This window comes from Petromyzon marinus, chromosome 46 (genome assembly GCF_048934315.1).
Source record: "Petromyzon marinus isolate PM22_M1 ecotype Great Lakes invasive population chromosome 46, UKy_Petmar_22M1.pri1.0, whole genome shotgun sequence".
In the NCBI taxonomy this organism is placed as follows: domain Eukaryota; kingdom Metazoa; phylum Chordata; class Hyperoartia; order Petromyzontiformes; family Petromyzontidae; genus Petromyzon; species Petromyzon marinus.
The window spans coordinates 7,732,117-7,753,563 of record NC_133712.1 but is presented as its reverse complement, the minus strand read 5'-3'; the positions used below and the strand labels follow the sequence as shown (position 1 = coordinate 7,753,563).

Below are 21,447 nucleotides of genomic sequence, written 5' to 3'. Positions count from 1 at the left end.
CATATACAAAGACAGAGAGAATTTCAACTGAGAAGATGGATTCTGGCTTAGTAATAATTGGAAAGACGTGATAAACCATTTCGGTTCTTTATTGATTGTATTTTACGGTGACTTTCAGACCGCAGTCCATTCGCTGGCACTGCCTCTTAGTACCTTTCACACGACGGTCAATGGTATGGTTTATAGCATATTGTATAATAATAAACAGTATAACAGTGTAATGTTTAACATAATTCATAAGGCAATATATAGTGAATATACAGCAATGTGGTAGAATAATACATAGTGTAATATTACAAGTCTAATACTTTTATAGTATAAAGTATAGGGTAGTGTATAGTAACGCAATGTATAATTCAATGGTGGGGTTTGTCTATTGCAGTGTAATATTGTAATGTATAGTAGTCTAGTTTATAGCATAGTTGTAACGCAACACAGGACAGAGCAGCGCATCGTGGCTGTTTTTTTCTCTCCCCCCTCCTCCGTTCCGAGCATAGATGGACTCGTCCGTCTGAATAAAGCTCGTCACTTTCCGTGGTGCCAACGTTGAGGAAAAAAGAAAAAGAAACCGCCACTTTTTTCGACATAGAATTGTAATGTATAGTGACTTATTGCTAGTAGCTCAGCTGATTGTAGAGTATATTGAGTTTATTGATAATATTGATGTAGTTTATATTTTAGTTTTTTTTATCAGTTTACTATATGGTGTTCATTATATAGTGTAGTGTATACCCAGTTACTTTATGTTAATAGCTCAGCTTATTGGAGAATATATTGAGTACATTGATTATATTGATGTAGTTTATGTTTAGTTATTTCACATCGGTTTATTGTATGATAGGTGGGTAGTTGCAGTTATTTAGCATCAATATACTAAATACCTCTGTTGATATCTAAACTCTGACTTTAATATAGCTACAGTGAGGGAAAAAAGTATTTGATCCCCCACTGATTTTGTACGTTTGCCCACTGACAAAGAAATGATCAGTCTATAATTTGAATGGTAGGTTTATTTGAACAGTGAGAGACAAAATAACATCAAAAAAATCCAGAAAAACACATGTCAAAAATGTTATAAATTGATTTGCATTTTAATGAGGGAAATAAGTATTTGACCCCCTCTCAATCAGAAAGATTTCTGGCTCCCAGGTGTCTTTTATACAGGTAACGAGCTGAGATTAGGAGCACACTCTTGAAGGGAGTGCTCCTAATCTCAGCTTGTTATCTGTATAAAAGACACCTGTCCACAGAAGCAATCAATCAATCAGATTCCAAACTCTCCACCATGGCCAAGACCAAAGAGCTCTCCAAGGATGTCAGGGACAAGATTGTAGACCTACACAAGGCTGGAATGGGCTACAAGACCATTGCCAAGCAGCTTGGTGAGAAGGTGACAATAGTTGGTGCGATTATTCGCAAATGGAAGAAACACAAATGAACTGTCAATCTCCCTCGGCCTGGGGCTCCATGCAAGATCTCACCTCGTGGAGTTGCAATGATCATGAGAACGGTGAGGAATCAGCCCAGAACTACACGGGAGGATCTTGTCAATGATCTCAAGGCAGCTGGGACCATAGTCACCAAGAAAACAATTGGTAACACACTAGGCCGTGAATGACTAAAATCCTGCAGCACCCGCAAGGTCCCCCTGCTCAAGAAAGCACATATACATTCCCGTCTGAAGTTTGCCAATGAACATCTGAATGATTCAGAGGACAACTGGGTGAAAGTGCTGTGGTCAGATGAGACCAAAATTGAGCTCTTTGGCATCAACTCAACTCGCCGTGTTTGGAGGAGGAGGAATGCTGCCTATGACCCCAAGAACACCATCCTCACCGTCAAACATGGAGGTGGAAATATTATGCTTTGGGGGTGTTTTGGTGCTAAGGGGACAGGACATCTTCACCGTATCAAAGGGACGATGGACGGGGCCATGTACCGTCAATTCTTGGGTGAGAACCTCCTTCCCTCAGCCAGGGCATTGAAAATAGGTCGTGGATGGGTATTCCAGCATGACAGTGACCCAAAACACATGGCCAAGGCAACAAAGGAGTGGCTCAAGAAGAAGCACATTAAGGTCCTGGAGTGGCCTAGCCAGTCTCCAGACCTTAACCCCATAGAAAATCTGTGGAGGGAGCTGAAGGTTCGAGTTGCCAAATGTCAGCCTCGAAACCTTAATGATATGGAGAAGATCTGCAAAGAGAAGTGGGACAAAATCCCTCCTGAGATGTGTGCAAACCTGGTGGCCAACTACAAGAAACGTCTGACCTCTGTGACTGCCAACAAGGGGTTTGCCACCAAGTACTAAGTCATGCTTTGCAGAGGGGTCAAATACTTATTTCCCTCATTAAAATGCAAATCAATTTATAGCATTTTTGATATGCGTTTTTCTGTATTTTCTTGTTGTTATTTTGTCTCTCACTGTTCAAATAAACCTACCATTAAAATTATAGACTGATCCTTTCTTTGACAGTGGGCAAACGTACAAAATCAGCAGGGGATCAAATACTTTTTTCCCTCACTGTACTTCCGTGACCAGTTACATGCTAATCCCTCACACTAACATCATGCTAATCTCCCAGTTACATGCTAATTTCTGACTTTAACATCCTGCTAATCTATCACATTAACACAGCTACTTCAATGCTAAATTCTTCTGTTGATATGTAAACTCCTTTGTCAAGGCGCTCTGCTCCTCCCACCCAGCTTAAACGACGCTGCCAAGCTCAGCAGTGTTCATTGGAACGCTGTCTTCCCGGCAGTTCTGTTTCTTCACCTGAGGAAGGCTACTTGTGTTGTGGCCGAAACGTCGTGAGAATTTTATTTTATTATTTTCCTCCTTTACCAAAAGAACCAAGAAGAAGAGCTTCATAGCTCATCGGGTTCCTCCTCCAGGATAATGAAAGATTCTGATTATGATGCCTTGGACAAAGGCACATCCTCACAGCATGACACTTTTTTTTTACTTTTAAGGGCGCGGTGTTGTTGATGAATGTGAGTTTGTTATGTTAATTGTGCTTGTGCACGGCCAATGCAGCCATGGCAGCAGCATTATACAATAATGTATTAATATGCACACAGAAACAAATATATTATACAGTAAATCCTCGTTTAGCGCGGTAGATGTGTTCCTGAAAAGCGCGAAAAGCTGAAAATGCGTTAAGCGAAAACAATTTCCCCATAAATAACGTAACGACAAAGCTTGGCGAGATGCAATGTAGTACTATAACGCGCACACAGTGAGTTGGCGGGACAAATCGCTGAGGGCACGCCACAGCATTGCCGTATCATTCCGCGTACTGTACCATACCGCTCAGCCACGCAGCTCAAGAAAGTAGTTCGTCGTCAGCAAGTTACATCAACAAAAAATGCAAGAAAGGATGCAAGAGTAAGATAGAGAAACATTAAGCAAGGCAATAAGTAAATACGTATTTATATGGCATGGAAGGGCAAGTACATACATTCCAGCATAATTGTCAACACCAATGCAAGCTTGGACAAGGCAGAAAAACGACAAAAATCCAAGACCACACCAAGACAATAAGTCAGCCCCTCAATTACATTGCACTTTATAAACTATTAAACTCTCTTAAAACTTTTAAACTATTTTTATTTTACCAGGTAAGGCCCACTGGGCTATATATACTCTTTTTCAGAAGCAACCTGGCCACAAATGATAGCTCAATGAAGTGGCTTATCATGTGGAAATTTATGGCAGGCATATAATCTGAACGCACGTTTCTAAATGTGGAGGGAAAAACCAAAGGACCCCAGAAAAGTCCACATGACCACGGCGAGAGAAACATGCAAACTCCAAATATACAGGCATCAGGCATCAGGCAAGGTCGTCGGCATCTCGTCACCGTGGCGCCCATCCAACTATCGGTACACGGGCAATGTTCATAGCATAACATTTCAGTAGCAAATGTTATGAAGCTAGCAAACAAGGCGTTTTCTATCAAATCGGATTAAATCCCAAATCCCATTCCTCCATTTCTAAAGCAATCGCTTGTTGGAACACCGACATGGAAATTAAAATATCGGCTCTCAGTGGTCTCAGCTGTGATACAAATTTAAATTTAATTTAATTTTTTCCCCGTAATGTTTTTTTTGTTTCTTCTAAGTTTTATCTCAGTTCTGCTCTTGGCATTGTCCATCATGAGATGAAACAATCCGTTTTAGTGTCTTGCATTGCGCAGGTTTGCAACGATGGTCCACTGAAGGAGATATCACAGAACTACTTTTGAAATCGCTTGCCTCATATCTGCACTTACAGGGCATATTTTTCGCGTGCAATTCATTAAATTCAAATCCAGGTTCTCGACGGGTTGCTGGCTCTGACCACCTTCCTCCTGACAGGAGTCATTCATGGATGCGCCAAACACTTTGCATTGGAAAAATAATTTTGCATTGTTTTCTACTCCAAAAAAAAACAAAGAGCAGCATACTGCAGGTTGATTTTCAGGGGGAGGCAGTGATATGCCACACCATGGAGATTCAATTAATTATCCAGCTTCCAACGTTTTCCGGCGGTCCCAGGCCGATCCGGGGAAACCGTCAAAAACCGCTCCGAAGGCTGTTACCAATTCAGCGATTGGCACCGTGTTCGTAAAAGTAGCTTTGCTTGATTTCAGCATCAAATATTATATACAGCACATTATACACCACGTACCTTGAACAATGAAAATACTGCACGTGTTTCATGACTAATAACTACAGTAATAAAAACAGAAAATATACAGACTGCGTGTAATTCGGCATTCGCATCAGTCCAGTGATCGTCACACATCCAGTTGTTGTTGATACTCTTTGGTTCTATTGGGTAAAGTCACGTAGGTGAAAATAAAATAACAAAAAATCACGACGTTTTGGCCACAACACAAGCGGCCTTCATCAGGTGAAGGGACGAGACTGTCTGGAGGACAGCGCTGGAGTGGAAGAAGCCACGCTTAGATCGCGACCTTTAAGCTGTGTGAGAAGAAAAAGGCCAAGTGCCTTGAAAAAGGCCAAGTGCCTTGACAAAGAAAAAGGCCAAGTGCCTTGAAAAAGGCCAAGTGCCTTTGTCAAGGCACTTGGCCTTTTTCTTCTCACACAGCTTAAAGGTCGTGATCTGAGCGTGGCTTCTTCCACTCCAGCGCTGTCCTCCAGACAGTCTCGTCCCTTCACCTGATGAAGGCCGCTTGTGTTGTGGCCGAAACGTCATGATTTTTTGTTCTTTTATTTTCACCTACGTGACTTTACCCAATAGAACCAAAGAGTATGGATCCTAACAGTCACGAAAGCTTTAAATCTAGAATTCAGTTGTTGTTGAAACAAGAGCGTAGTAGTAGTACATACATCACCCCATGCAGGGTGTTTGATATTGGAGTGGTAAGTATGGTACAGTAAATACGGTAAGGGGCCGTCCATAAATAACGTCACGTGATTTTGGACGATTTTGGACGTCACAAAAAGTCAGACCCCCCCCCCTCAAATATGACGTCACAAAGCTCTGCCCTCCCCCCCTCCCCCAAAACCATATTTCCATTTTGAAAATAAAACATGCTTAAAATCGCTTTAAACTATTGTCATTGTTGTGCGTATTTAATGTGGAGCTGCACCCTGATGTTGTAGGAGAAAACACGTATTAAAAGGAGGCGTTGGAAAGCTTAAATTTAGCATAAAATTCACTTGAAAATATTCAACGTCTAACTAAAACTACAGATGTTCAGAATATATTGAAATTATCTTATAATTAGAAAATATTAAAAGTAATTATAACTATAAAAAAATACTTGAAACTTTGTAGTATAACGAAGCAAAATGGAGAGTACAATTATAACAATCATACACTGTATATTCATTCCACAGAATGAAAAGCCCTGGTAGAATCATTTGAATAAAAATGTTTAATAACAATCATTTTTAAAAATGTTCAAAATGTATGCTTCTCCATTCTCCCATGGAGAAGCAAGATGCTCCTTCATGGAATAAATAAAAGATTACCTTTGTAAATATAAATAATGAAATAGTTCATCATGAAAATCAATCAAAATTAGTGTTGTCATAACAATTCTATATTTATTTAAAGTTGCGCATTTTGATGTGACGTCACATTTCTCACCCCCCCCCCTCGTCACACATCGTCACAAATATCTGACCCCCCCCCCCCCCAGGTGCGTGACGTCATTTATGGACGGCCCCTAACTTTTTTACATTAGGATATTTATTTGTGTCTATTTGTATATGTATTCATGCCAATTTCATATAGTAAACACATTTAAAATACTAAAAACATATACATAAGACATGTTATGCAAGAATGTGCAAAGAAAAGCTATTTTTAATAATGATTAGTGATTATCCAGCGTTTTTGGAAATCCGGTCTGGATAATCGATGGTCCACTCTATATTATTTTTGTAACATTTATGCGATTGTGGCGCCCTCTTGTGATTGCATGATTACATGATTACATTAATCCATTACATACGCGTGGCTCCATTCCCTTTCCTCCCTCTTTTCCCTATCGTCCCTCTTATTTACCATCTTCACTATATCCCCTCTCATTCTTATTTTATTTCCCCCTCTTCTCCCTCTCTACCTCCCATTCCATCTTCTCCCTCTCCTCTTCGCCCCTCTCCCCCCTTGTCTCCTCCCCTGCCCCGGTCTCTGCCATCCCTCCCAGCCTGCACCAGGTGTTCTTTGACGTGCCGGCGTGCAAAGGCGCGGAGGTGGAGCGCCTCTACCTGACGGGCGACTTCTCCTCGTCGGTCGAGTTCTACGTCACGGTCGCCGTCTTCGCGTTCCTCTACTCCCTCGCCGCCATCGTCGTCTACATCTTCCTGCAGCAGAAGTACACGGAGAACAACCGTGGACCCATGATTGTGAGTGATTGACCGTGGACCCATGAGCAGCCGGCAATGTATTTTTATTGTGGGGGAAAGTGAGCAGCTTCATTCGGTGCCTAAAAAAGCTCCCAGCCCACGGAGCGGAACGTCGGAAGTCGTGTCGAACACCACGCGGCACAACTCGAACGCGCATCGGAGAGCGACGCCAGGCTTTATCTTGTCTTGGCGAGACCGGGGTTTAAACTCGCGCTGTGCACCGCAGCATGCCCATCTGCTGCTCGCTAAGTCCAGCGCGGCTGTCTTCGTGCCCCCATTCGATCGTCTGCCAAACACAAAAGCACGCCCCTAATCCTTCCAGCGCTGGATTTAATATCTCGTAATGCCCACGCAAAGGGGGCACTGCTGGGAGCCTGTTCACGACCTGCACTATTCCACTTAGATGCGGCAGGCCATATACACAAACAAAACATTTTTTTTATCAGTCTTAGCCTAATGCAAACGATCAAACTGCACAACCGTTTGGTGTGGCATATAAACAGATGCTGGACGACGTATCAACGCCTGCACACGCTATTGGACGTACATCTCGGACGCTTTAAATCTTCGGGTGGTCACTCGGTGCGATTGTAAAGTGGGGTTTTGCACGGCCATTGGACGGCAATCATTTAGGGCTGTCGTAAATAAATAATGTGTCCACCTTTCTTGATATGCATGAGAAATAAATAGCACTGTGGTGTCAGACATGCTGGGATAAAGGGACTATGACTCGTTCCAGAAATCAGCCTTAATTTAAAATTGTGTCCTAAACGTATGTCCGAAATTGTGGAATTTCTCTGACATGAATGATGTATATTGATCATTGATAATTACAATGATGAATGATGATGATAACGACATTGATGATGATTAAGACGATGACAATGACAGCATGACAGTGATGAGGATTACATGCATCATAATGACCAAGACGACAACAACAGTGCAAATAGGGATGATTTTCAATTATTGATAACGGCAATGACGATGATTGATGATGACGATGGTTCGTGGTGATGACGACAATGATGATGGCAGTGACATTGCTGATGACAATTATGGTGATCCAAGGACTGCAACTATGACCATGATGTTGATGTGATTACGACAGTGATGATGACCAGTGACAGTTAGGATGATGATAAGTATGATAATGATTATGACAATTGACAAGGATGATAATGATGACCGTGCTCATGCTGTGAGTAACCCCTCCTCCCCCCCCCCCCCCCCCCACTTCGACCTCTTTCTTTCCCTATTCCATCTCCTTATCCGATGTTTCTTCCCTCAGGACTTCATCGCCACTGTCGTGTTCTCCTTCCTGTGGCTGGTGAGTGCCTCTGCCTGGGCTAAGGGCCTCTCGGACGTGAAATCTGCCACGGACCCCGAGGAGGTGATCTTCCTCGTGGCCGCGTGCCAGGCCGCCGTGCCGCTCGCCACCTGTAAGGAGGGCCTCGACCCCGTGACCTCCGGCCTCAGCGTCTCTGTTGTGAGTTTCGACGTCTCTTGCCCCACGCTCGCGATCAAAAATGTCGGGATGCTGCTGCAGAGAGGCAGGGAAAGGCAGACCCGGTTTGCGATGGCTTGCCCAAACCCCGACGTATTTCTCGATGGACCTATAGGTATATTGAGACCGCAGTATGGCGTGCCGAAAGAAAATTAAACACGATACTTGGTATCAGAACTCGATCAAAAAAAATTCCTGCCACACAAACACAGATGGCAATTTCTGGACTGTCTGGGTTAAACCTGGGCAGGTGGTAACAGTGAGGGGGAGAGCATGCTGCGATGATTTAGGGGAAAGGTAAGCTTGTTTGTGAAAAAGTGGTTTAAATCACAACGGTGGGCAAGACAAACGACCGAGTGGCAACCAAAGGGGAGGGGGAAACACCTCTGAGAGGATGAGGGCCTCTCGAAACCATCCCACGCAGTCCCACAATGCCACACTACGGAGCGCCTCTACACGTGAGCTGACTCCATCGCTCCATACTCACGAAGCGTGTATGAGAGAGATCATTATTTCTATGCGTAGACTTTCGCGATTCAATGTGATTTGTAATTGGATACTTTGGGGTTAGCTTGTGTAAAAAAAATCTGGGTCATAAACCCCTCCTCCACCCAACACAGCCAATTAATAACAAGGTCGCATGAATCAAACGTGGCCAAATACGTTCCTGCTTTTGTTACTGGTTACTGATTCGCATGACCCTGTTATTAATTGATTGCATTGGGTGCAGAAGGGTTTATGATGCACATTTTTACACGACCTAACCCAAAAGAAGCCAATTATGAATTAGGGATAGTTATGTTTTGTAAACAAAACTTGATTAATGTCAAAAATGTTACAGAAAATAACACATTCCCATTAACAATTTTCCTCGCTTTATATTTTTAAAAATCGTATTTACTTCTCTAAAATGCCTGAATTGTTGCTTATTTTTCTTAGGCCGAGCACATGCCTATCCTTGCCTAGATCCTCTGCCGGGCTCCCAGGGCTGGGTTAATCAGGCAAAAGGGGAGGGTGAGGCTCAGGCCTCCTAGCCTTGACCATGTTAGGGATTAAAGACCTGGGTTTCTCATTGCATTTAATGGCACATTAGTGTGAAACTGTTACATCAGTGTGAAACTGTTACATCAGTGTGAAACTGTTGCAAAACAATGAAAAAACACAATTTTGCTGTTTAACTTACGATGTTTCGCAACATTTTAACATATTTACACACTGGAACGTTGCACAATTTAATGTCAGCGTTACTCACAAGCACCTGCCATTTGGAACCTCATTCTTAGAATTCACTCACAGGTGGTCGGCCACCTCATTATCACGCTTCTATCTCTAATTCCATGGTTACTGTTCCCATGAACTTGTATGCATGTTTGTTGAACTTCTCACTCACCCACTCACTCGCCACACTGCAGGTTACAATTACTCACTCGCTCACCCACCTACCCACTCACTCACCACACTGCAGGTCATAGTAATTCACTCACTTACCCACCCACCCACTCACCAAACTACAAGTCACAACACTTCCCTTGCTGCTCCTTCAATGCACTTCTACACTTTGTAATTCCCTCCTGTTGTCTCTTTTTCCCACGCTCTTTCAAACCTTGCTTAAGTCGAGAAACGTGTTCTCTCTTATCCATTACACGTTCAACAGCGTTGTTCGTCGCTGGCCACTGGGCGTTTTTGGGCCTTTGGATGTGTGCTCGGCAGTTGTAGCGAGTAAAAAATGGTATAGAAATAGTTATCAAAAATATCCTTGGCCGTATGGTCTGACGCTCGAGCGCCTAACTGCCACGTCTCGTCTGCTCTCAGGTCTTCGGCTACCTGAACTTCGTGCTGTGGGCCGGCAACATCTGGTTCGTGTTCAAGGAGACGGGTTGGTCGGCGGGCGGGCAGCCGGCCGCCGGAACCAGCGGGCCCATGGCCGCTGCGGGACCCGGCGCCATTCCGCCTGCAGCTGCCAAACCTGGCCTGGGCGGCGGTGTCGGCGGCGGCAGCAGCGACGCCGTAAGCTACGGGCAGGACTCGGGCTACGGGCAAGGTGGATACGAGCAGCCCGGCGGCGGCGGGGCAGGAGGTGGGTACGGGCAGTCGGCCGGATATGGCCAGACTAGCCCCACCTCCTACGTCAACCAGATGTGATGTCGCCCAACCGCACGCTCTCCAGATTTCGTACCGCGGGGGCAGGAAATTAAGAGTGGTTCATAACCAGAGGTTGCTTTCAGTGCAAACGGTGTGAGCATGTTTTAGAACGAGCAAGCGTCTCTCAGTTGAGTGTCGCCCGATTGGAAGCGATCTTGCAATAGGGCGACGGATTTTTGTTGAATTTTTTTTTTCGGCGGACGTGGTGATAGGCCGCCCCTGTCGGGTTCAGGGATTTTCCGCTGGGCCCAACTGCCGGAGGAAATACTTTGCTCGCGAATTATGTTTTCTTTCTTCCGTCGGAAAGCAAAGGTGGTTGAGTGTCACGTTATAACGCATGTCGTACAGACGACGTATTTATATATTTCGTTTCTTCCTTGCTTTCGTCAACAAATTGACCTCATGGACCTCGAAGTATCATTTTCAATCAGTTTTATGAGTTAGATTTTCTTTATATATACTTTATGTTATTTCGGCCATCGACAAACATCACGAGTGGTGGTGTAATTGTCTTTATTTAATATTTCAAGTTCTGGATGTGACTGATAAAAAAAACACACACACACTTCTAACTCTGATAATTTCCTGCCCTGGCTTTAATTTTAGGCATGTCTATACAAAAAATCATGATCATGTTATGAATAATACATTTTAAGAAGCAACATAAGTCAGAAGCAGCTTTTCCCTCCACTATTAGGCAAAGGGCACTGCATTTTTAGCCACCTGTCCAATGTAGCGTCATCCGTGTGTAGACGAGGTGTGTTGGAAGTGACAGTGTGATGACGGATTCTAGTCTCTGGATGTTTTAAAAATCGATCTGATCCAAACACAGACAACTCATGGGGGACATCATTCACAAACCGTGCGTAAAGATCGCTGCCCTGTATTGGAAATTACTGCAGGGTTCAATGCCCAAATTAATAAACACATCGTAATTTACATAAGGTCAAAGAAAGAGCACGCTAAACTCCCCATCAACCTCCAAACGTGTGTTTGGTGTAGAAAAATGTTTAAATCGCGTTACCACTATGATAATGATTTTGTCAGATGTAAAAAAAGAAAGTAAATCCAGACTTTATTTTACACACGATGTGGTTGTTTAAGAATGTGCCACGGTTTTTGTGAATGTTTTGGGTTATACCTCGCAAATGTTGTTTGTGTGTACACAAGTGCTTTTAAGATTTTCGTTCATAATTTCACAATGGTGGACAGTTTTAAGTTACAAATATTTGGTGCAGGTTAATTGTGGTCGGATCACTCTGTCTCGAGGTATGTGCTGGTTGTCTTCATGGAAATCTGTGTCTTAACATTGAAACAAATATTTCATCACCTTACGTAGTAAATACTCACCTTGATAAAATTTCACGTGGTTTTCCAGAATGTATTTAGAGAAAAATCTTATATTCTTTAAGGAGTATACTGTTATGACAGTCGCCACATCCCTTTGATAATTTCTGGAATCCTTGTATTTATTTTCTATCGCTTCCTACAATAGATAAATATTATAAGACGTTGCACAACGTAGGCAAGGTTATTAAAATTGCATGAATATTTTTTCTCGAATTTATTTAATCTCAGCGCTCGAATTAATGGCAAAAAACGTAGCATTATTCCACATCACCATGGTGGAGCGAAAGTCACATCATAATTCTGGAGAAAACATTTGGTTTATTTTTTCGCAGAGATGAGCAGAGGTATGTACAGCCGTTTATTTTTTACTTCATCGATGGGTTTTGTCGTTCCTGTCTCGTCCAATGCCTCTGAATGGTGGAGAATTGAGCACGGCTCATACAGGGTGAGCCATTTCTAGACACCCCGCTGGAATAATGGAGAAGCCGTGTGTTATCAACACACCGTGTTTTAATCTGGAGCCTCTGAAATGCCTCCCAGTGATCTCCATCGCAACTGAATTGTTCGCAACAGTGGATGAAGATGATGATGCGTATACCGAGGTCATCGATATCTCGCTGTCTCGTCGCGTACGCATGCCGTCTGGGACATTGAGCCCACTGGGAACAATGCATGAGGGGTGGGGGGGTGGTGATGTTATGTCTGGTTAACGAGGGGCCCACGCGATTGTCATGTGAACGCGGGGGGCCCACGTGACTGTTCCGCCTCGGCCAATCCAACACGCAGGTAACTCCTGTTGATCAATCACACGCGACACAAGGCCATGGTGGTTAGCGATCAGTGGGGTGTCTATGAATGGATCACACTTTGCAATAGGTACGTGTCCGCCCACTCGTGTGTGTGTGTGTGCCCCTTGGCCTGTTGGTTTTGCCCGTCGGTTTTGCCCGTTACTCTGGAACCCCGCACAGATGAAAGCCACCGGTCAGTCTCTCGTCAGCTACTTTCGCTACGCCGTTCGGGTTGCAGAATTGTAATTGTTCCGTGGTAACGGATGGACTCAGTCTGCGTTTGTGCAAAAAGGCCTCGTGCTTTGTGGGTTATCCCTGGACCAAACTGAAATTTGTTGAACATATATACACACACGTAATGTTTGTTGTGTATATCTGGCATTACACAGGCTTGGGTTATTTCAAATTTCATTACATTTTTATTTAGGAATATAGCAGAGAGCGCCTCGTATCCGTGACAGAGTAAGCCACGGTGCTACTAGAGCAGCCCTTTTGTTCCCATCGTTCATGATTTTGTTATGGATCAGTGGAGTAAATTCGTGGATAACACGTTACATGATATTCGTCACCCCCACACATCACCACAAATAAGAGGTGATCTCCTGAACTTTAACATTCAACGGTTGAACTTAATACATGTTTATTTTACTCTCATTAATGATGCACTTCGGGATTACGGATTGTATTTAATTATTAATGAAAGGCTCAGCCTCAAGGTCAATACAGAACGTTGACTTGCGCTTGAGTTGTTCTGCATCAATAATATAATAATTTACTTACATATATACTTATTCTTCAGGTACATTTCTGACACCCGTAACGATGTATTTATTTGAAAACGTTAATTTATGGCCGCCCATAAGTTGTGTAATGTATACATAAAAGTAATATGTGCGATGCATTTAGTGTAATATAATTCGTCGCACACTGTTGTTGTGTAAAGTACGCACAGATTAAACAATCGCCCCACATCAAGACTTATGTAAGATTTAAGACGCCCTGCGCAATTGGAATTAAACACATGCGTGCCGCCCCTCCAGGTGTGAATGAGTGCTCCCTCTAGCGCTGCCAGATGGCTGCTTACGAGGCACTTTGACAGGAGCAGAATATGCGTCAACAATTGGTTTATTATCTATAGTAAAGGTTTTGGATTTAGGTTATATAGCCAAAATATAAATTTTCCCTGGACCCACTACCACCCGACAGAGAAAATCAGCAAGGTTTGTCACGTAAATAAATGTGGCAATTCGTTACTAGCTCAGCACTAACCGGTTGTGTGTTGGGCAGTAAACCCACTGCAACATTTACAATTCGAGTACCGTGACGTTTCACCGGTAATGACAACAACCAGCATCATCAGGCGACAGACAGAGTTGTGGAGAAATCCTCCTCCTGTTCTGGTCTTAAATAGACGGGGGATAAATGTGATGTCGTCACTTGTGAGCCAATCAGGTCCAAAGACCAGAGCGGGGGGGGGGGTTAATATACTCGTACAAATTACAAAGGATATCTATTAATGGTTGGGTTATTCACATTTATATTTATGCGGTATAACCCAAGAAACCCTTTTGTGGTTAATATTGGTCGTGAAAGCCTCCTCCTACGACTGCGTGTTCAACTGGGGTTTGTTACCCTGAGGTGGTACCAAACGGTGGCCACAGTGAACCGTCACAGAGGGCCTGTCCTAGTGAAGTGGCCCCTGAAGTACACGGTGGCAGTAGGCAATGATGGCTATGTTGTACTGATGACTCCTAACGCGCGCGAAGCCAGGGTGTACATTGTTCAGCCGCAGTCTTTAAATATGAATAATGAGATGGTCACGACTCTGAATCTTGGTGGCCTCACACAACGCCGTGTGTACGGCGATGTCACGTGGCATGAAAGGCATGCTGGTAGGACCGATGATGTTACGGTCACACGGTCGGGCCTCTTTGCCGTCTAGAAATGCCCTCGTTGCGTGGATTATAATTACCGCGACTCGTTGCGTGGATTATAATTACCGCGACTCGACTCTTTGTTTCCCAACCTGCACGCACCTCTTCGTCTCACCGTTTACAGAGAGCGTTGTGGAAGCGGTTTTGACGTAAGCTGTTACACCACGGGGGGTGGTGGGCGGAGGGGGGGGGGCGTTGATGCCAGCGTTGTGCGATGTGATGTCGCGAGTGCGTGTCCGTCCGCACAGGGCTGTGGGGTTCGTGCCGGACGTGCGACAATTCACTCCCCCTGCCCCCCGCCCTCTCTCTCCCCGCCACCTCCACCCCGACCGGCACCGCCACAAGCGCCACGAGGAATTGTCGTGATTTGAGAGTCGCGATTTCGATTTGTGAATCGATTACAGCAATACCCCGATTTACGTTTCCCCCTTTTACAAACATTTTGCAAACACGTCACGACATTATTATTAACACCGCCGCACGATTTGCGTCACCTCAACTCACACATTCATGTCACTGACAGCATCGTCATACGTCTTTTCTCGTTATCCATCGCCTCTCAGCCTTCGCCTCCACCACCGTACCCTGCAAATCGCTTCGATTCAAGTCGTTTAGATATTCGTCGTCGCACCTTTCAGGAACGCATCTCCAACGTAAACCGGGGTATTGCTGTGTTATTGTTTTTGTCCAGTTTGCACGGTCTCATTGGCATTGTCCGCCCCCGTTGTGTTCTGCGTCGTGCGTACCGTATCGTTCGTTCCGTTAGCCTTGAGGGAACGTTGAGCAAAAATGTTTTGCAAAGTTTTTTTCCTGGAGGATAACCGTAGATTTTTTGTCGATGGTTCAGCTGGACTGTTTACGCGTCCAGCATTGTCGGGATTCACGAATGTTTTTTTTTTGCGAGCACAGTTGGCAGTTTTGTCGCTACAGGTTGAGGAGGCTACAAAGTCAGGCTGGGTTTTCCTGGTCCCAGCTGGTGACATGTGCGGCATGGACTCGTTTATAATTGGAGCACAAAGGCAACGTGTGCCAGCGATGATTAAAGAAGGAGTCCTGTTCTCTCTGCCCAGCGATTCCGAACGTCGCTTATACCCAGAGCTGCCCCTAGGGGTACATGGCCAATCGGGGCGACCGCCCCGGGCCCCGCACTTTGGGAGGCCCCCCGATGCGCTTGGACGTCACGGTGTGAGATGTAATACCGCACTGCCCCCTGTGGACGGGCCTGCTGCTTACGCGTTGACTTTCGCTGCCGTCATCACGGGAGGGGGTGCACCGCAAGGTCGGTGGCATCAACCCACTTTGGCCATGGTGACATCTTAATGTGATGATGAAATCAAGAGTTGGAACGTCGAAGGGCTGCATCTCCCATTGGTGGGGGGGGGGGGGGGCTATCGTCCGGTACTGGAATAGAACGATTAAATCGGATACCCGACGAAATCTCCAACCAGAGATTCTCCCCCCCCACCCTCCCTCGGAAATGTGACAAAAGCAGTCGTGGCGTTAGCCAAAGGAGAGTGTCTTCGTCCATATTTATGGTCATTGTGGACCGTGAATTGAGGTTTAATTTTTATCGATTCACCTCGGTGGATCCGGCAGTCGCTGAAAGTCGATTGGGCAGCCATCTAGAAAATGTCCTAGCGATACAGTGGATCGAGTCGTCGCGTGACACACGCGCCCCCCCCCCCCCTTTTATTTGATTGGCCAATATCAGCGAGATTGGTGATTCCGCCGCAGTCCGCCTTGATTGTGACCACAGCGCTCCGTGTGCATTGACGGGGGGGGTGGGGGGGGGGCCCGGCTCGTGTTGCGCGCCGCTGTCGGCGGCATGCAATCAGAGACATTGTTATGTAGGCCGATGAGCAACGTGGCTCTTTCTCACGGATGTCCAGTACGGGTGGTGGCGCGGGGTTCAGAGCGTTACAACAAATAAACAGTATGGAACAAAAACGATCGGAATGCAAAGTATAGGAAAGGAAAGCAAATTGCCGAAAGTAAATACGTAAAATAGATCAAGTATATACGTTCAAATTGCATAAGTACACCGATTCCCAAGCTTGGGCAAGGCAGAACAGCAGAAAAACCAGTCACAGACCACACTAAATACAACACACAGTTCCTCAATAAAATTGCACATTAAAATTCGAACGATCAATACATGGGTAAGGACAAATGTTATAAAACGGCATTTGCAAAAGCAATGCAAAGGGGAATGTCGGTGATTCCAGCTGGCGCTCGCCGGCTCAACACTGAAGCGCGGAGAGAGACGCTTGCCAGGAGTTTACACTGAGGCATAGGAATGGATTTGGAGAGCGCCCTATGCAGGTTAATGACATCAATAAATCTTGTTGCGCGTGGGAAGGACGCGCTGCCCGGTCGGACTCGGACCCGGTGTTGAGGAGTAACGATGGAGCGGCCGCCAGGGGTTGCAGGGGAAAGACGACAAACTGAACACAAAAAAGCAACTCAAACAAAATGAGTTTTCAATGTAGATGATTTAAAAGTGCTTAGCTTGAGCGGCGTCCTAACAAAGGAAGGAAGAGAGAAGCGGCGATACTGGTTCACGGAGGAGAACCAGCGGTGGAGTATAGCTCGTCCCGCCATTGTAGCTAACGAGGTGATGGAAGGGACAGACCACGATGGTGATGGCGACGCACTAACTCGGAGTGAAAGGCTCCCTCGAGGCGAGGGCGAACGAGGTGGAACGACCGAGACGGAACACTTAATTCCAGCAATTCAAAGCAGGCGTATACAAAGGCCAATTGAGGCAGACGTCTTTAAATTGAATCAGACAAATTAGACCAAAGAGAATCGATTCTTGAATCGGAATCGTCACCCCCCCCCTCCCCCCCCCCTAAAAAAGTCCGAACAGTTTCAATGGATCATGTCTGGAGGGGTGAATCGATACGCGTCTCACTCGTCGCCGGCTACAACCGTATACTACTGTAGGTACTGAAATGTTAATTACGTGGCACTTTCCTGGCTTGTGTTCAGTGTATTTTGTCTCTGTGCTCAATGGGTATTAACACCCCCCCCCCTTTGTTTCTGTGTGTGTGGGCGTGCGTCTTGTGTGTTGATATACGGTGGCACAATGGTTAACGCGCTGCGCTACGGACCCGGCAACCAGATTTCGATTCCCGCTCACGGCCAACACCGGTGATGGTTATCTGAACCGGTCCAGGGACTCGACAAGGTCGACTCGGCCTCAAATGAGTTCCTGGTGTGGTGGGCAGACATCGGCACTGGGAAGACAAAGTCGGCCGGGTGTGGTGCTGGCCACCTGGCCCCTCGTGTGCCGCGCCGGCCTCTATTGGTGCTGGCTAACAGCACTTGCCCAAAAGTGTGTTACGGCTACACGGGGGATCTTTATCTTTGCGTTTCTTCTTCAAATCGTTGTCGTACACCAGTGGGTCTTCATGGTTCCGTGTTGAGGAGGCTTTTAGTCCATGGACTAGAGCAGACATTGGCACCACCTCAGATAAACAAGACGTAAGCAGTAGCGGTTTATTTCTACGTGAATTACGAATGAATTACTTGAGAACTCGCTTCAAATGATTACGGCATAATTCACTGACATTGAACATGTGAAGAAAATGAAACTGCTGAAGCGATGCCACCCCAGGTGGTAGCGACAAGTTGAATACCTGGTCTGCGAGTACCTAGTCTGCATTTATGGCCTCCGTAGAGTCCTAGTCTCAGTTGATGAACGCTTGCAGGTGGACTGATCGATAATTGGAACACGGGCGATGTGTGTGGATTTGGTAATGGTGCACCGATACTGGGATCCCTGTGTGATTCTGTGGTTTATGTGCAAGTCTATTGGACTGATGGATCATTGGAAACACAGGTAATGTGTGGAGTTGGGACGCTGTGTGGGCCGAGTGCACCCCGTTTGCTGGAAAAAGTGCCGATGAAGGCATGACCAGCACATTGCAGTTTCTGAGAGGGGTCTCTATGTGAGTCTGCGCGTCTCCTGAGAGTCTTTGGGACTCAAAGTGAACATATGTGAGAGTCGCCGGGTCTCCTCGTGAGTCTCCGGATCTCCTGTGCGAGTATCCCACTCGAATGCGAGTCTCAGAGTCTGTTGAGACTCTCGAGCACGAGTGATGAAGCCACTGCCAGCGCAGGGAATCCACCTGCACGCGTCATCACCTGCGCATCCGAGATGGAAGCTGTAGCCTCAACGTGGACCCACGAACCGCCACCTCGTTGTGTACCCACAAAGAGGTCTAAGAGCAGCGGAGACCAAGTCACCGTTCGGATCTCTCGCAGAACAGTGCGTGTCATCCGTGCTAGAGGATGGCCCACGAAAGCGGATACCACAGAGCTACCTCTGAGATCCCTTCACGCGAATTCGCCTCCATGGAGAGTACAGGACAGCGCTTTCCCCAGCCGCCCTGCCACCACCGAGAGTAGTATCGCGTTTGTCACATGGCAGTTAGAGCAACGTTGACCGGAGGCGTTGCTAATGTGTCGATGCAGTTTATATCCACGGTGCACCGCGACCGTGTCTGCTGGCTATGTCGGGCGTCCCGATTTTGTGCATGTGGTACGCAGGGGGTTCTTACGTTTTGTTGTTTCGTCATATAGGCAAGACTGCGGTTTGTGACAAAAGACCCTGCCCTCGACCCTGAAAAAACAGTCTCAATAAGGCTTTCCTGGGTAAATAATTGGCATGATCGTCATCATGATAATGATTGGATTTTTTTTCAATTTCAAAAGTGCATTCTGCGACAAGACGCTGAAAGTGACGTGGGGGCAGGAGAGCGGCTACTGTGTCCATTGCTGCTTAACTCGCGGTGGGTCGGTTTTCCCGGTTATGTAATTGGCATTATTATACGTCTTGTGTGTGTGTGTATGGGGGAGCGGTAGTGTAGCGGTTAGCGCGCCGCGCGACGAACCCGGTGAGCCGAGTTCAATTCTCGCTCACGGCCAACACTGGTGACGAGTACCTGTACCGGTCCTGGGCCTCCCCTAGGTCAACTCAGCCTCATATGAGTACCTGGTGCGGTGTATGAACATCGCCACTAGGGAGACAAAGGCGGCCGGGCGTGGGGCTGGCCACCCACCCCCTCGTGCGCTGTGCCGGCCTTCATAGGTGCTCGCTAACAGCACTTCCCCCAAACAGTCTGTTAAGGCTACACGGGGGGATCTTTGTCTTTGTGTATTTTGTTGTCCTTCCCCGCACCTCCGCTTTTAGCGCACGGTTCGCTACGTACGTATGTGCATACGCGTGGCTTATTTCTTCTTGTTGTTGTCGTCTTTGCAAACAAACGCCACCGATCGATGGGTGGGCGGTAGCTTGGGGGAACGCGCCGTTCCGTGGGATTGGGGGCGAGCCTGGAGAGCGTGGAGCGAGTGCCGTGTCCCGCCGCCGTGGTCGCCTTGGTCCGTGGAGGTGTCGCTGTAATTCTTTTCCCACCCCCCACGTGAGCACGTGCACAAAACAACAAAAACTCTCGAAAAAAAATGTATCTGTATAGTGTGATTCCCTATATAACTTCTATTGACATGAATGTGGAATAACTTTTCGTGGAAGTGATGAACTATTTATTGTAGAATTCCAGCTTAAATGTGCAACCAGTGAGTGCGAAACTATACTACTATATGTCGTGTAAATATGACTCTCGCTAGATGTACATTGCCAAGAATGTGATGACCTCCCCACCCTGCCCCGCTATCCCCCCTCCCATCCCCCCCGAAACCCCTTTCAAAAAGATATCACGTAATAACGTATGTGAATGGCAAGACGTTACGTAGCTTAAACATTGTGGTCGTAGAGAGTTGTGTGTGTGCGTAAAATGAATCAAACTCTTCTGTTGGAGAACGTAATTCTTAAATATTCAGGAAACGCTATCGTGACATTTTTTTTTGCAGCCGTGCGCAAGTGTTTTGATTCGTGAAACAAGAGAAAATCTATTTAAATACACGCACACACACGTATATATATGACTGCAGTATACACGCACAGGCAAAGAGTATATATATGATGTCTACTACCTTAGATGCTTCTCCACTGACACGTATTGCTGATGCTACTGCGTAGGGTTTTCGCGGTTCCGCTGCAGCGCCCTCCGATGTTGCGTCGCGTCGTCCCGCGCGGCGTTCAGCGCTGCGTCCGATACGGGACACGGAGTTGCCCTTGCCTACCTCTCTACTCCCGTCTCCCTGTCATCTCTCCCCCCTCATCTCCCTCTACTCTCCTCCATTCACTCTCCTGCCTCTCATCTCATTCTACTCCTCTTCACATGCTCCCCTAACATTCGCACCACTTCCAATCCGCCACTCCCCTACCTCTCTACCCTTGTTACTCTACTCACACCTACGCATTCTCTGACCTCCGGCCTCATCTCTCTCTCTCTCTGTACTCCCCTCCACGCATTCTGCTATCTCCACCCTATCATGTCTCTCTCTACTCCCCTCCACGCATTCTGCTATCTCCACCCTCTCATCTCTCTCTGTACTCCCCTCCGCTCTCTCTCCACTCCGGCAACCGACGCTTCCTGTCGTCGGAGCATCCCCCCCCCCCGGGTCGAACCCTCGCTCGGCAGCTGCGAGGGTCGCTCGTCCTCCAGGCCAGGCGCGGTGCGACCCGAGAATGACGTCGGAGGGAAATCCGCGCTGCCGATGTGTAATGAACTCCCGCCGTACTGGTTATGAACAAAGCCATCACTCCGTCCTTGGGTTGTGTTGCCTACTCGCCCCCTTCCTCTCGTTCTGGACGTGCGTGCGCTGTGTGATGATGACGATGCTGATGATGACACGGTTCTCCTAACCCCGTTTGTGTATTACCCCCTCCCCCACCTCGTCGTGTGTCGTAATTTGCGAAATCTGAATAAAGTTTCCAAAACCAATGAAACAAAAA

General features: G+C 46.4%; 1 protein-coding gene across 1 annotated transcript in view; it reads left to right on the top strand.

Moving 5' to 3' along the window:
* Positions 1–21,447, top strand: part of LOC116952301 (synaptophysin-like) — a 70,878-nt gene extending 49,431 nt beyond the window's left edge. Inside the window, exons 4-6 of the mRNA XM_032971519.2 lie at positions 6,666–6,864; positions 8,156–8,353; positions 10,184–21,447. Of these exons, the coding sequence (XP_032827410.1) occupies positions 6,666–6,864; positions 8,156–8,353; positions 10,184–10,513 (727 nt within the window). The 3' untranslated portion in view covers positions 10,514–21,447. The remainder of the gene's footprint in view (positions 1–6,665; positions 6,865–8,155; positions 8,354–10,183) is intronic.